The sequence below is a fragment of the Canis lupus genome, chromosome 24, assembly GCF_048164855.1.
Source record: "Canis lupus baileyi chromosome 24, mCanLup2.hap1, whole genome shotgun sequence".
Taxonomy (NCBI): Eukaryota; Metazoa; Chordata; class Mammalia; order Carnivora; family Canidae; genus Canis; species Canis lupus.
The window spans coordinates 31,407,258-31,420,274 of NC_132861.1; the positions used below are offsets into that span (position 1 = coordinate 31,407,258).

General features: G+C 49.1%; 1 protein-coding gene across 3 annotated transcripts in view; it reads left to right on the plus strand.

Annotated features, from left to right (window-relative positions):
• The window catches only part of SCARA5 (scavenger receptor class A member 5), a 122,454-nt gene that overhangs the window by 79,702 nt on the left and 29,735 nt on the right, over positions 1–13,017 (plus strand). For all 3 annotated transcript variants that reach the window (XM_072796162.1, XM_072796163.1, XM_072796164.1), the window contains exons 5-7: positions 4,220–4,300; positions 6,361–6,459; positions 8,277–8,333. In XM_072796162.1, coding sequence (XP_072652263.1) covers positions 4,220–4,300; positions 6,361–6,459; positions 8,277–8,333 — 237 coding nt within the window. The remainder of the gene's footprint in view (positions 1–4,219; positions 4,301–6,360; positions 6,460–8,276; positions 8,334–13,017) is intronic.

A 13,017-nucleotide genomic window follows, 5' to 3' on the forward strand; every position in this document is an offset into this window, starting at 1 on the left:
GCCGTGTGAGGCACAGGGCCACAGAAGGTGGGGTTCCGGCCCTACGGACAGGCCTGTCCTCTTTGGGGACTGCTGCAACACAAGATGAATGACAAGGCCCCATGAGTAGCTCCCAAGGTGGCCTGCCCGGGTTCAGGGGTGCTCCCATGAGGACTTGGTGCATGGTTATGTCTGAGGGGCCTTCCAGCTCTGAGATTTGGGGGCTCTGCTCAGATACCCTGAGAGGTCAGAACGGTGTGTGTGGAGGTAAGCATCAGGCCTGTAGGGGACAGGGCTCTTGGAAAGGAAGAGATTTGATGGATGTTTGGGAATACAGGATAATGTTTTTGTCGAGGTAAAGGAGGGCTTATTTCCAGAAGTATCCGACTGTGAGTTTGCAGAAGGGGTCAGATGGGGGATGATCTGCAGGGGTCTCCGATAGAGGGGTGTTGGCCCATTGTGCTATGAAGGATCTCAGAGGCTGTGAGGTCTCTAGATTCTGACGAGATTAATGGGGCAGCCATGTGCACAATGGGTTTTAGAGAGACCGCAGACAAGGAGATCTTTAAAGAGACTGGGAGCAAGACCTCAATGAGCATGGGAGCCGTGAGGAACGAGGCAGAGACATGACAGGAGAAAGAATCACCTCGATGATGAGCTTTGGTAAGTAAGGGGGCATGGGGGACAGAGAAAAGGGAGGAGTTAATGCAAGCTCAAGACTTTTGGCCCAGATTCCAGGGGAAATGATAAAAAAGTCAGACCCTCAAGGGCACATGACCCACAGGCAGCAGTGATTTGAAGAAGCACTCAGTAGCTGGAGCTCCTAAGTTGGAGCCCGGCCCCGTGAGACTCACACTGGCCACGTTTTAGGTCCTCCTAAGTCTGCAGGGCCAGTTCCATCTAAGGGCATGACTAAGGCTTGGAAATCAGCATCCACCTCTACCATGTTGTCTACCCCAACATCCTCCCAGTTCATCTCCAGTAAAGCCCCCCCAATAACCACTTATCTGTGTCTTAAAAACTATACCCACGTATAGGATGTCTTCAGACCTGCCTCTCCCTGAATGAGCCAGCCAAGCTTGGCAAGGTGATTTCACAGGCAGCTCAGCATGGCTGTGCGTGGTGATCTTGGAATAGTTCTGATGAAGCATTATGAAAGTGGGGGGATAGATGGTCAGGATGGCTTTGCCCAATCAAAAGTTACCCAGCCCCTTTATATCCAGCATGGCATGTAATCACTTACTCCTCAAATGTCTGGGGAAGGAACTTTAACTTAGAATTTCTAGAACCAGGACCTGAACCCAAGACACTCCATAGCCATACTCAACCCCTACCTTCCAAATGATATCCGCCACCCTGAGGCACCACCACCAGGGTCATTCCCTGGGCAACATCCTCCCTTTGTGAGAATTACTCTTGGGAAGATCCATACATTGAGTCATAGGAGAGCAAATAGAACAAATTGGAGTGTTCAGTTCATTGCCTCCTAGACTCCCTCCAGGCTGGAAGCACCGAGTTCCACGTGGGGAGGATGGGACAGTGAAGAGGGACAAGGAAGGGAGTGTCCTGGGCACAGGGAGAAGGAGGCTCTTCCCAGGGACAGCTCGTGGAGTGCAGACATCCAGGCAGCCCTGTTTGCCGAGCTGCCGAGATGGCTGGAATGGGAGTGGAAAGCTCCCCGGCTCCTTCCACCAAGCCTTTCCTTTGCCGTGGAACCTGAGCTGTGTTCTAAGCAGTTTCTGGCTCTTAGTGCAGTCGTCTGAAAACTGGGGTCAACATGATCAGTCTCACTTTGCTTTTCTTCATAGAAGAGAGGAACATGGCCACAGAACCCGGTCCCCTTTAAATGATTGTGTGTAACGCATGCATTTTTAAATTGTTGACTGATTTTTCCCTGTGTATGTGCCACTGAATCATTACTCAGCTGTCAGCTTGGGTTAGGGTCTGAGGACGGTGCCAACTTTTGGAATGTATCAGTACATCTCGGTCTTGGCTGCCCGGTTGTTTTGTATGTATTAACACCCTCTGATCTCATTCATTCATCAAATATTTATTGTGCAATCCATCGCTGCTATGCTGTGAGTGTACATGTTTTGGTTTCCTAGGGCTGCCATAACAAAGGACCACAAATTGATTGGCTTAAAACAACAGAAATTGATTCTCTCACAGTTCTGGAGGCTGGAAGTCTGAAGTCAAGGTGTCCACGGGGTCATGTTCCCTCTGTAAGCTCTAGGAGACAATTCTTGGCCTCGTCCTAACTTCTGATGGTTGCTGACAATCCTTGGCATACCGTGGCTTGTAGACACTCTGCCTCGCTTGTCACATAGCATTTTCCCTGTGTGTCTGTCTGTGCTTTATCGTCTTATAAGAACACCGGCCACCCCGCTCTAGGATCACCCCCTCTTAACCAATTCCATCTGCAAATGACCGTATTTCCAAATAAGGTCACAAGTGGACATGAATTTTGAAAGGACACTCTTTTAATTCACTACAATATGGTTTTGGTATTTTCCTCGGTCTTTTTCTGTCACAAGGCAGCAGGAGTGGGGAGCTTGGAGTCTGGATCTTCCCAGCTGGGACAGCAATTTTGTTAGGGAAGAGAGAACACATACACCTAGGAGTCCAGGACAAAGCGGTGCCAGATAAATGTCAAAGGGCACCACGTATGTCTGTTCAGATGGGCTGTGTCCACCCTTGGCAGGAGCGCCGGTCCAGAGAAGCTCTGGCCAGGAGGGCAGCCATGAGCCACTTGGGGTGGAGGTGGGGACAGGACAACATGGGAGATTGACTGGGGGGCAGGAAGGTCTAACTGTATTCTGGGAACGGTGAGCCATCTAGTGTGACAAGTGAGGCAGAGGGGATGGGGCCAGACAGACCAGAGTCGGAACCTGGACTCCTTTCCTCACTACCTGACTGTGTGGCCTCAGACAAGTAACTTCAACACCCAGCCTTGTGGGGACTGAATCCAGTCACATATGCTGGAATCCCATGGTGGAGCCTGGCTCTGGAAGAAAGCCCAGCCTGGGAGCAATTAGACGCCCCTTCTTCCCCTCAGGTGCTCAAGCCCGAAATCTGAACCTGATCCTGGTCTTCTCCCCTACCTTCACCTGTGTTCAGCCAAGGTCTGTCTGTCCTACCTCCAAACAGCTGCTCACATCCCTCCAGATGACCACTGCCCTAATTCAGGGCTCCCATCTGGAGTGCAGCCTCCACATGGCCTCCCTGCCTTTGCTTTCCCTCCCATCCTGAGCCATTTTCCAATATAGCAGCCTGAGCCCTCTTCCTCGTGTGCTGCTCTGATCACACTCTTGTTTTCTTTAGGCCCTGCTGTGGCTTCAGGTGCCCTCAGGATCAAGTAGAGCAGTTAGGCCAGGCCTCTAAGACCCCCCGCTTCCTCACCCTTCTCATCCTATCATGTGCCCCCCCGGTTCTAATCCTACTGTGGCTCCCATACCTCTTTCTTTAAGCTCTTGTAGGGATTGTTCCCTCTGCCTGGAGCTCTGCTTTTCGTTCTGTCTCAGTCCAGGCCACTGTAATAAAATGCCCACGGACTGGGCAGCTTACGCAGCAGGCATTTATTTCTCACAGTTCCTCAGGCTGGAAGTCTGAGATCAGGGTGCGGCATGGTTGGGTTCTGAGGAGAGCTCTCTTCCTGGCTTGCAGATGGCCACTTTCTTGCTGTGTCCTCTCATGGCACAGGGAGAGGGAGAGGGAGAAAGAGCACCCAAGCATGATGAGGGAGGGAGCAAGAGGACTGTCTGGTGCCTCATACCGGGAGCCCTATCCTCATGAGCTCATCTAAACCTGTTCACTTCCAAAGGCACCACCTCCAAATACCATCCCACTGAGAATTAGGGCTTCAGCACGTGCATTTGTTGGCGGGGGGTGGGGGAGATGGAGAATCAGAGATAATCAGTCCGTAACACACTTCCATCCTCCCTTGCCTTAGCTGCCTTCTGTTCTTCCTTGACTTCCACTTTGGAGATTACTTCTTCCAGAAAGCTTTCCCTGATTCTCCCATACATACAAGGCTGGGCTAGGTGGAGCCCTACATGCTTCCAAAGCATCAATGCTGACCCTTCCCGTCTTTAATTTTTTTTGTTTTTGTTTTTGTTTTTTTTCTTTTTTTTTTTTTGTTTTTTTTCCTTCCCGTCTTTAAGAGGGAGTTTTTGTTTCCTCTACAGGCAGCCCATTCCAGAAAGCTACCTTCTAACCTTGGTGCCATTTGTAACCCTTTCAGGACCACCGGGCCCCAAAGGTGATCCAGGAGATGAAGGGAAGGAAGGCGAGCCTGGGATCCCTGGATTACCTGGACTTCGAGGTAATTGGGAGGACCCGGGAGGAACCTGGACATACCAAGAAGGGGAGAGTGCCCCCAATCCATCTCTGACCCCCTACTTTCTCCCTGGGAGGGTGCCCAATCCGCCCAGCTTCAAACGCCTTGTTCTGTCAAGAGACCGATTGGTTGTTTGTATAATAAAAGGATGGAGCAAATACTTCTTCTTGTAAAGTACCAGGATCAGAAGGAAGAGGATGCATGAGGGGCTCCTTGCTCCCTGAGGCCTACTTCCCACCACATGGGTCAGGGTTCATAGGATCAGGGTCAGAAGGAATGGAACGTGTTCTGCAAGTAGGTCGCTCCTCTGCAGCGTTTCCGGAGTCACCAGACACCTGATGCTCCCTCCTCCTTGCTGATTCTGCCCAGATCAGTGAACACACTAGAGACAGCTCTGAAGATCCGGTGGCTGGTGGGAAGGGGAGCTTGCAGCCTTCTGGAAAGAGTGTGTTCTTCTTAGATTCACTGTCTCGGAAGTTCCTCTTCTGCTGCTTTATCAGACTTTGATCCCAGTCTGTTCCCTTCTGAGCCTCTGCTGTGAGCAGCATTTTTCTAAGAGAGTGCGGAGCCTTCTAAATGATGTAAGAAAGGGGGAAGTTTATTTGGGGAGAGATGTCTGTTTATGTCAGGAGTTATATCTCTAAACCACCCCCTTCCTAAATCCTAAGGAGGTTGCAAACAGGAGAGTGGGCAGACGCTAGCAGGAGGAGAGCTCATGGCCTGGCCACCCCCCTTGGCTCCCCGCCCCAGGAACTCCCCAAATTCAGAACTGAGGATGCCTAGACACTCGCAGGGCTGCGAAAGCTCTTTTTCTGCCTTATTAAATTATACGATGGGGAGTTCTGGGCATATCTCATACAGATTTAGAATTCTGTGGCAACGGGGCACTTGGACTCCAAACAGGTACCCTGCATTAGGGAGGAAAAAAAGAAACCAATCCTCCCTTCTCCTTGGTCCCACCATCCTCTGGGGCCCATCGTCCTCTTCCAGACATTTGATGTTAGCTCTGGAGAAATAATTACTGGAAGACAGGCTTTTCCAAGTCACGGAAAAAGACCAGAGAAAGCCAACTCACATTCAAAGCAGGAAAGAACAAGTAATCAGTTAATTAAGAGTTCTCTGCTTTACAGAGATAACTCTGGGCTTAGGTCAGGCCTCTGGGGGCGCAGGGCTCTCACTGGGTGAAAGCATTTGTTGATTCTGGCTCTCCGTGGTGACATGCAGGCGATGGCCACAGGGCCTCGTGGCCACAAGCCCTGGGGCCTGTTCTGGCACCGGTCACCCATCTCATTTACTGGCCTTGCTGACTTTCTCCCTCCTCCTCAGCCTATGACCCCCTTTGCTCTACCTCCCTGGATGTACAGCAGGGAAAGGATCTTCATGGGTTTTTTCCTTAAAGAGGATGAAGTCTCATCTTCCTTCTGCCCTAAATACCAGTAAGCACTTTTCATCCAGCGTGAGATGAAGCTGACTGACCACAGGCTTTCAGTTCAGGAAGGCCAGGGCTCCGATCCTGCCCCCAGCAGCACCCTCTGCTGCGTGACCGTGGGCAGGTTACTTAACCTCTCTGGGCCTCAGTTTCCCCGTGTGTACCATAGGTGAAATAATACCTCAGTTTATTGTGAGGATAAAGTGGGATCCTTTATGAGAAGAATCCAGAATGGTGTCTGACACATAGAAAAGACTCAAAAAAATTGTTTTCAAATGTTTGCCGAATATAAATCTCCAGCATAGCTAGAGGTAAAGGGACATCTCCCAAATGGAGTGGGCACCACTGCCATCACTCACCTTTGGGGGGGTGGCGGGTCCAGCCTAACTGATAAAGGGTACTGGTGGGGAAGTTTTGTGCTGACCTTTCGGACACTGCTTTTGCAGCAGTTAACTGAGAAGGTCAAGAACCTTCTTTAGGTTGACTGAGAAGAATCAAGAAGGAAAAGCTGCAGGAGGACACATGGTTGAGGTTGACTGCTGGGCCAGATGATGACCCTTAGAGGCCCTTCCGGTTCTGAGTCTGATGCTCCACAACCTGCCCTATGTCTTCCCAGGGCTGCCAGGGGAGAGAGGCACCCCAGGACTGCCAGGCCCCAAGGGCGACGAGGGGAAGATGGGAGCCACAGGACCAATGGGCATACGTGGGTTCAAAGGTAAGAATGAATCTCAGAGCCCCCATTGTAGGCTTGCTCTTAGCGCCAACCCCTAGGCACCAGCACGGACACTGGAGCCGATGGACAGGGTTTGGCCTTTGGCTCTGCCACTGACCAGCTAGCTCAGTGACCTTGGGCAAGGCACTTGGTCTTGTTAAACCTTCGTCTCTTGGTCCCCAACCCAGAAATCCTCAGGATACCAGACTTTGCAGGGCTGTTGTGAGAATTAAGTGGGTCATATATGTGTGAAAACTTTTTGTAAACTCCACAGTGCTGCAGAAGAGCAAGGGAGTGTCACTAGTGGTTGTGGCTCGGTGATGTAGCCAGAGGAAGCCACACCAGGAGAATAGGCTCCCGGGAGAAATGGGGGTGGGGGGTTGCTGCAGAACCAGGACACTCACTTCCTTTCCTGGACTGCCAGATTCCTAACAGCCTGTCCCACACTTATGATTCCCCCAATATGTGACATTTTCATTCAGTTCTCAGACTTCCATTGCCAATAGCAATGAATTGTTTTTCTGCCTGATGACAGCCACCTTGTTCATTTTTAGGGGCATCCACTTTATTAGTCAGGCCCTGGCTTTCCACATTCCCTTTGAGAGTGTGCAGACTTCTACCCTAACCGCAGCACAAGACGCGAAAATCTGGGGCTGGTTCTGCTGTGTTAAACCTCCTCACTTGTGAAAATGAAAACGAGGAAAAAGTGCCATTAATCATTCCCACCCCGTGTCTCGGATGGTCTCTGCGTCTTGGATCACTGGGAACTTTTATGCTACTTCCTAGTGATTAAACAGGCTGAGGTTTTCCTTCCTTTTATGACCTATGGTTTTTTTTTTTTTTTTTAAATGACTTTAAAACAGACTACAAAAGCAGCACATGCTTGTTGAAAAAAAATGAGAATACAGAAGTACATAAAGTATAAACTAGAAAGGGAGTCCCCTCCCCCTCAGCTATTACTCTTTAGAGTAACTACTATAAACACTTTGGGGCATATCCAGCCAGATCTTTTTCTAAGCGTATTCGTATTTACATATATGGTTACCTTGGGGTTTTTTGGGTTTTTTTTTTTTTTTTTTTCAAAACCTGGATCACATTAGGCATCCTTCCCTGGAACATGCTGGCTTGCGTTTTGCACGAGACAGTATGCCATAGGCCTTTGACTTGCAGGTATCTTTCTGGAGGCACTTGGAATAGAATTCCCTGGTCATTTTAGAGCTGCCTCAAGTGGAGTCAGGACCTTCTACTTCTTTGTAGGCTGAGATGCTAGCTGGAAAAAGGGTCCTGCTCTTTCAACCATATCCTGAGAACTTTCTATAATTTCCCTGGAAGCTCTCCCTCATGTTATGTAGCCTCTCCCCTCCCCCCCTGCCCCCTAGTAAATCTGCCTGACATATAACCTCTGTCCTCCCTAAGTAACTAAAGACCCTCTCCCATCTTTTCCTCCTGTGCTTATTAGAGCAAACTCAGATGTGCACTTTGGAACTATGTAATGGGCATATCTTTGCCCTGTCTTCTTCCTGCTGAATGCCACCTATGCTAGTCTGTGCTGATAGATGCTGCCCTTCTATGCTTTAGTTAGGAGGGAACAAAATTTCTCAGCTGGACCCCTCCCCACCCTCCTCCTTTCTGGGATGAGCAAAACACACAGTGTCATTGACTCAAGCTCTTATTTTCCTGCTTTGCCAGGCCCTCCAGTGCTGGGGGCTCCTGCTGAGAGTTTCTTAGGTCTCAGATTGATACAGCTCCTGCAGATAATATTTTATTCACAGTCAGGATTTATTTCCACTTCTAATGCCAGTTTTCCTCCTCTGTTTCAGGTGACCGAGGCCCAAAAGGAGAGAAAGGAGAGAAAGGAGACAGAGCAGGGGATGCGGGTAAGGATGTTCTACTGGGGTCCCTGGATTCTGTGTCAGCGGTCCTCCTAGCAAGTTTGGGGGACTGGAGGCTGGAGCTGTGGGCCAGGGCTCCAGTGTCAGAGGAGCTCCCTCCCTATTTCAAGGCTCTGCTGGTCCAGCACAAGACAGCTATATCCAAGGACACAATCCACACTTCCAGACGTGGTATAAGCCCAGTGGTTGTAGGGGATGATCTGGAGGCAGACTGCCTGGGCTCCCTCACTAGCTAGCTAGCTAATCTCTCTGCCTCAGTTTTCTCATCTACGGTATGAGGATAAGAAGAATCCTTACCTCATAGGATCATTGTGAGAATTAAATGAGTTCATTCATATAAAGTGCTTATTACAGTGCTTGACCCTGGTTAGGACTCAGTAAGTGTTGGATATTATTACTCTGTGTGCTACATTAGTTCAGACCTACTGACCTCCCTGGTGCTTACACGGGCAAAACAGAATCCCTTTTGTTTTCCTCTTTTGCAGTGAACTGAGCAGTGATGCTAGAGATCTCATTATTGGGTAGAGCACCAGGTCTAGGAATGGCAATCTTTCTCATGAGGCTTCTCCCTAAAGTGTTAACAAGGGAAGCCAGACTATTTATGATACTTTTTTCTGGGGCTTCTTCCTCCTACCCCCCAAGAGCTACGTGTAGAACCTTAAAGAGATTGTCAGAGAAGAATGAGTCTCCCAGCCAAGTTTCAACAATATACTAGCATATAATATCTCCTGGACTTTGAAATGCCACCATTCCATGTGAAGCCATGAGCAGATTATCCCCTTCTAGGGCATCTGCGCTCCGGTCCTGGCTCACTAGCTAGATCGGGCCTGGGGAAAGAGCACCTGCGCCCAGGTTCTGCCATTAACACACAGGGACAGATGCCACTGCAGATTCACACACTGGATCCGGACCAAGGGCTTCCCTAAGGCTGATCTTTGGTTCTAGTAGTAAAATGATAGTTCCATCGCCATCATGCAGGACCCAGAAGGAGACCTCTCTCCTAAGTAGGGCTCTTTTCCAAGGTCTTCTGAATCTTGAACTTGCCTCCTACTTCCTCTGGACTTCTTTTTCCCAGGACAGTGACTCAAGATCAAACAGGGTGACTCCATTGGTTAAGTGTCTGCCTTCGGCTTAGGTCATGATCTGAGTTGGAAGCCCTGCATTGGGCTCCCTGCTCAGCGGGGAGTCTGCTTCTCCCTCTCCCTCTGCACCTCCCTTCGGCTCATACTCTCTGTCTCCCAAATAAATAAACAAAATCTTAAAAAAAAAAAAAAGGATCGGGATCCCTGGGTGGCGCAGTGGTTTTGCTCCTGCCTTTGGCCCAGGGTGCGATCCTGGAGACCCGGGATCGAGTCCCATGTCGGGCTCCCAGTGCATGGAGCCTGCTTCTCCCTCTGCCTGCATCTCTGCCTCTCTCTCTCTCTCTCTCTCTCTCTCTGTGTGTGTGTGTGTGACTATCATAAATAAATAAAAAATTTAAAAAAAGGATCATATAGGAAAAATGTATATGATAGCACTTTGTCACTCTAACATGATAGACATATCCGAGGACAGGTTATGCCTATGCTTACCCTGGCCTCACTACGTCCACCTTACCTTAGATGCTATAATCCACAAAACAGTTTATGTGGTTCAGTCTTTCTAGCATTGTTGATAGTCCCTTTCTCAGGCTGCCAAGGGTCTAACTGGGAGTGTCCTGGCTAGATGAGGAGACCTGGTGGACTTTGCTAGGAGCCAAAAGGAGAGTTTGAAGAAAAAAGAAGGGAGTCTGGACATGATCTAGGACATCTGTGAGAGATCTGAGTCACACTTATCTAATGGACTGGGCACTACATCTTCTGGGTGCTGCCTTCGGCTCTGTGCGTTGACTGCTTTCTGATGGAATGCTGCCAACGTAGCTGAGAAGGACTGTGGCATTTAGCTCTGTGAAATAAAAAAATTCTGATGGGATGGCAGGAAGGGAGGAGCTGTGGAAAGATGACCTTTCAGAGGGAGATCGGAAATGCTGCCCACATACCAGGGGGTTCTTGTCAGGAACTCTTTGGCAAATATTCCTTGGCCAACTTGAGAGGAGAGAGGAGGTCTCTGCTAGCCTGGGAAGAGGTGGTGGTTGCCAGTCACCATTAATACAAAGGACACTTTTGTTACTGTATACCTTGCTTCTGTGGGCCAGGCTGGCTGGGCTCTGCAATGGGATTGGGCTGTGAGGCTGAAGGCACCATGTGGGGAGCTGGGCCACCGTGGTGTGGGTGAGGAGCATGGGGGAAGGGCATCGACTGCACTCGGCCCTGGAGTCTCTGGACTGCACCACAAGAGGCTGATGTCAGCTGGGGACAGCCTCTCTCCAGGGACTGACAGAGTTCTTTCCTGCCCTGAAGAGGCTACGCCCTCCCTGGAGCCCAGAGCTCAGATGGTAGCCTTTACCCAAAGCTCTAAGCTTTTCCTTGCAGTATCCTGACAAGACTCGAAAAAATATCTTCATGAGTGATGGACGCGGAAAGTGAGCTGGCTCAGCAGTGCCGGCTCCGCAGATGGGAGGCCGTACAGCGTGCAGAGGAACATGGGAGACTCACAGGAGCTGTAGGACATAACTGGCAGGCCGTCCACTCATCTCCTGCATTCAAAGAATTTCAGTGGGAGGCTGACTCTCCAAGGGCAGGAGTAGAAGCAGCCAGGCCTCTGGCTTCTCTAATTCTGGAATGAGATCTTAGGCCCCCCCGTCTTGAAGGATCAGCCTGGGCTCCTTAAAACTCCTAGTGAGTCCCTCACCTGGAGTATGGATTTAAGGAAACCACTGAAGCAATTCAGGGCTGCCCCATGAGGGGCGCTGCTTTCCCACGGCCTTCACCCCCTGGCCTGCCCCTGACCACACCAAACCCATGCTGTGTTCAGACTCCGGGTTCAGTTTCTAAGAAGCTCCAGTTTGAGAGGCATTCACTGGATCCCTGGGACGTAGGCTCTGAGGAGGAAGCTAAGGGTCATCTTTCAGGAACCCACCTTGAGGAGCCTTTACCAGACACCTCCCACCTTTAGCAGCAAAAACCTAAAGTTCCAGCAGGTGGGGATATTACTACATAAAGGGATTGATAAGGGACATGACTTCCACACCCCTCAGGTCAGAATCAGAAACTGGGGGCTTTCCTTTGAAGAGGGCATCACAGAGGATTTCTTGGGACCCGTGTTTTGAGTCAATATGAAAATCCTTTTCAGAATAGGATCTTGCAATTGCTTACCCGTGTTTTGATCTGAAGTCATCCGATTCTAGAGTCGAATGGGGTTTCAGGCCGACTCCTCTCCCATTCCTGAGCCCACGCACCCCACCCCACCCCACCCCCTCCCTCAGTTCATTGAACAGGGACCAAGAACAGAGAGTTGGAGAGAATCCCCACGTCCCACAGCCAGGTCATGGTTCAAACTGAGTCTAGAATCCAGATCTGATTTCTGCTGGACAAGAGGTAAAGTTTTCTTTTCTTTTGTTTTTAGGACAGAGTGATTATCAGTCATTCTGTTGCATGTTTAGCTTTTGGGAGTTTGGCTAAGAAAAAAAAAGTTACATATACATATCTCAAGACAGAAAGATGTTTGTTTTACCCTCATATATGGTCCATTTGCAGGAAAAATAAATAGCATTTTTGCAGCTCAGGGGCGGGTAAAGGATCCAGTTTTGTTTAAATCCCACAACATGAATTTAAAGCAGGATAGAAGTTCAGATTGTTTAAAAACTTTTCCTCAATTTGGTTTCACATGGAAAACAAATATGCAGACTGACCCAGGGGTAAATTCTAAGCCAGTGCTTGTTGATAGTTTTCAGTGGCATCTCAGAAAACTTGAAATATGTCTAACACCTTGTGTGTGTTTTCAATATTTAAGGGAGTAAGTTCGTAGTGGGGGAAGAGCAGTGGGCCGCCTATTGTTCAGTGTAAGCTCACTAGAGATTATCAGGGAGGTGATTTCTAGACAGCTTTTTCCATAGCTGCCAGAATGTTTCTATCTCTGTTTTAGAATAAGGAATGAATGCTAAGAGTCTTTCAGAATGCATGGATTTCCTTCTTCCCATCCCTGCACTTGCCCTTAGCTGCACCAGGTGCCCCAGGGAATCTGTTTGGCACCAGAAGTTAGCATTCTTGCAGGCAGGAAGAGACAGAGCTACTGGACCTTTTATATGCAAATATATTTCTTTACTAACCTAACTGTGTATATATCTGTAATTCCTTATACAACTTTAATACCCCAGCAACAGCACGATCTAAAAGTAAACCACAAAAAATAAAATAAAATAAAATAAATAAAATAAAATAAAATAAAATAAAAGTAAACCACACTTCTAAGAAAAATGAACCACTCAATACTACTATTAACAAACGTACAGTGGTATTACGAGGAGTAAAGTTTCTGTGCACACTCTTTTACTCAATTCTCCCAGTACTGTTCGGAAGGCACGGTTGTGACCATCTTAGAGGGGTGAGGGAAGCTCTTGGCAGAGAAGAAGGAAGTTAGTTGCCCAAGGTCACCAGTGTTCATAAGGGGGCGGAGTCAGGTTACAGGTCAGGCCTGGCTGGCCTCGAGCCCACTCTCCACCCTTTGCCATATCCTGAGACTACCTATTATTCTCTCCAGCCTTAGACAGCATGGGGTCTTTGGGGGTCACTGTCTGTTCTCGATGGGTTTA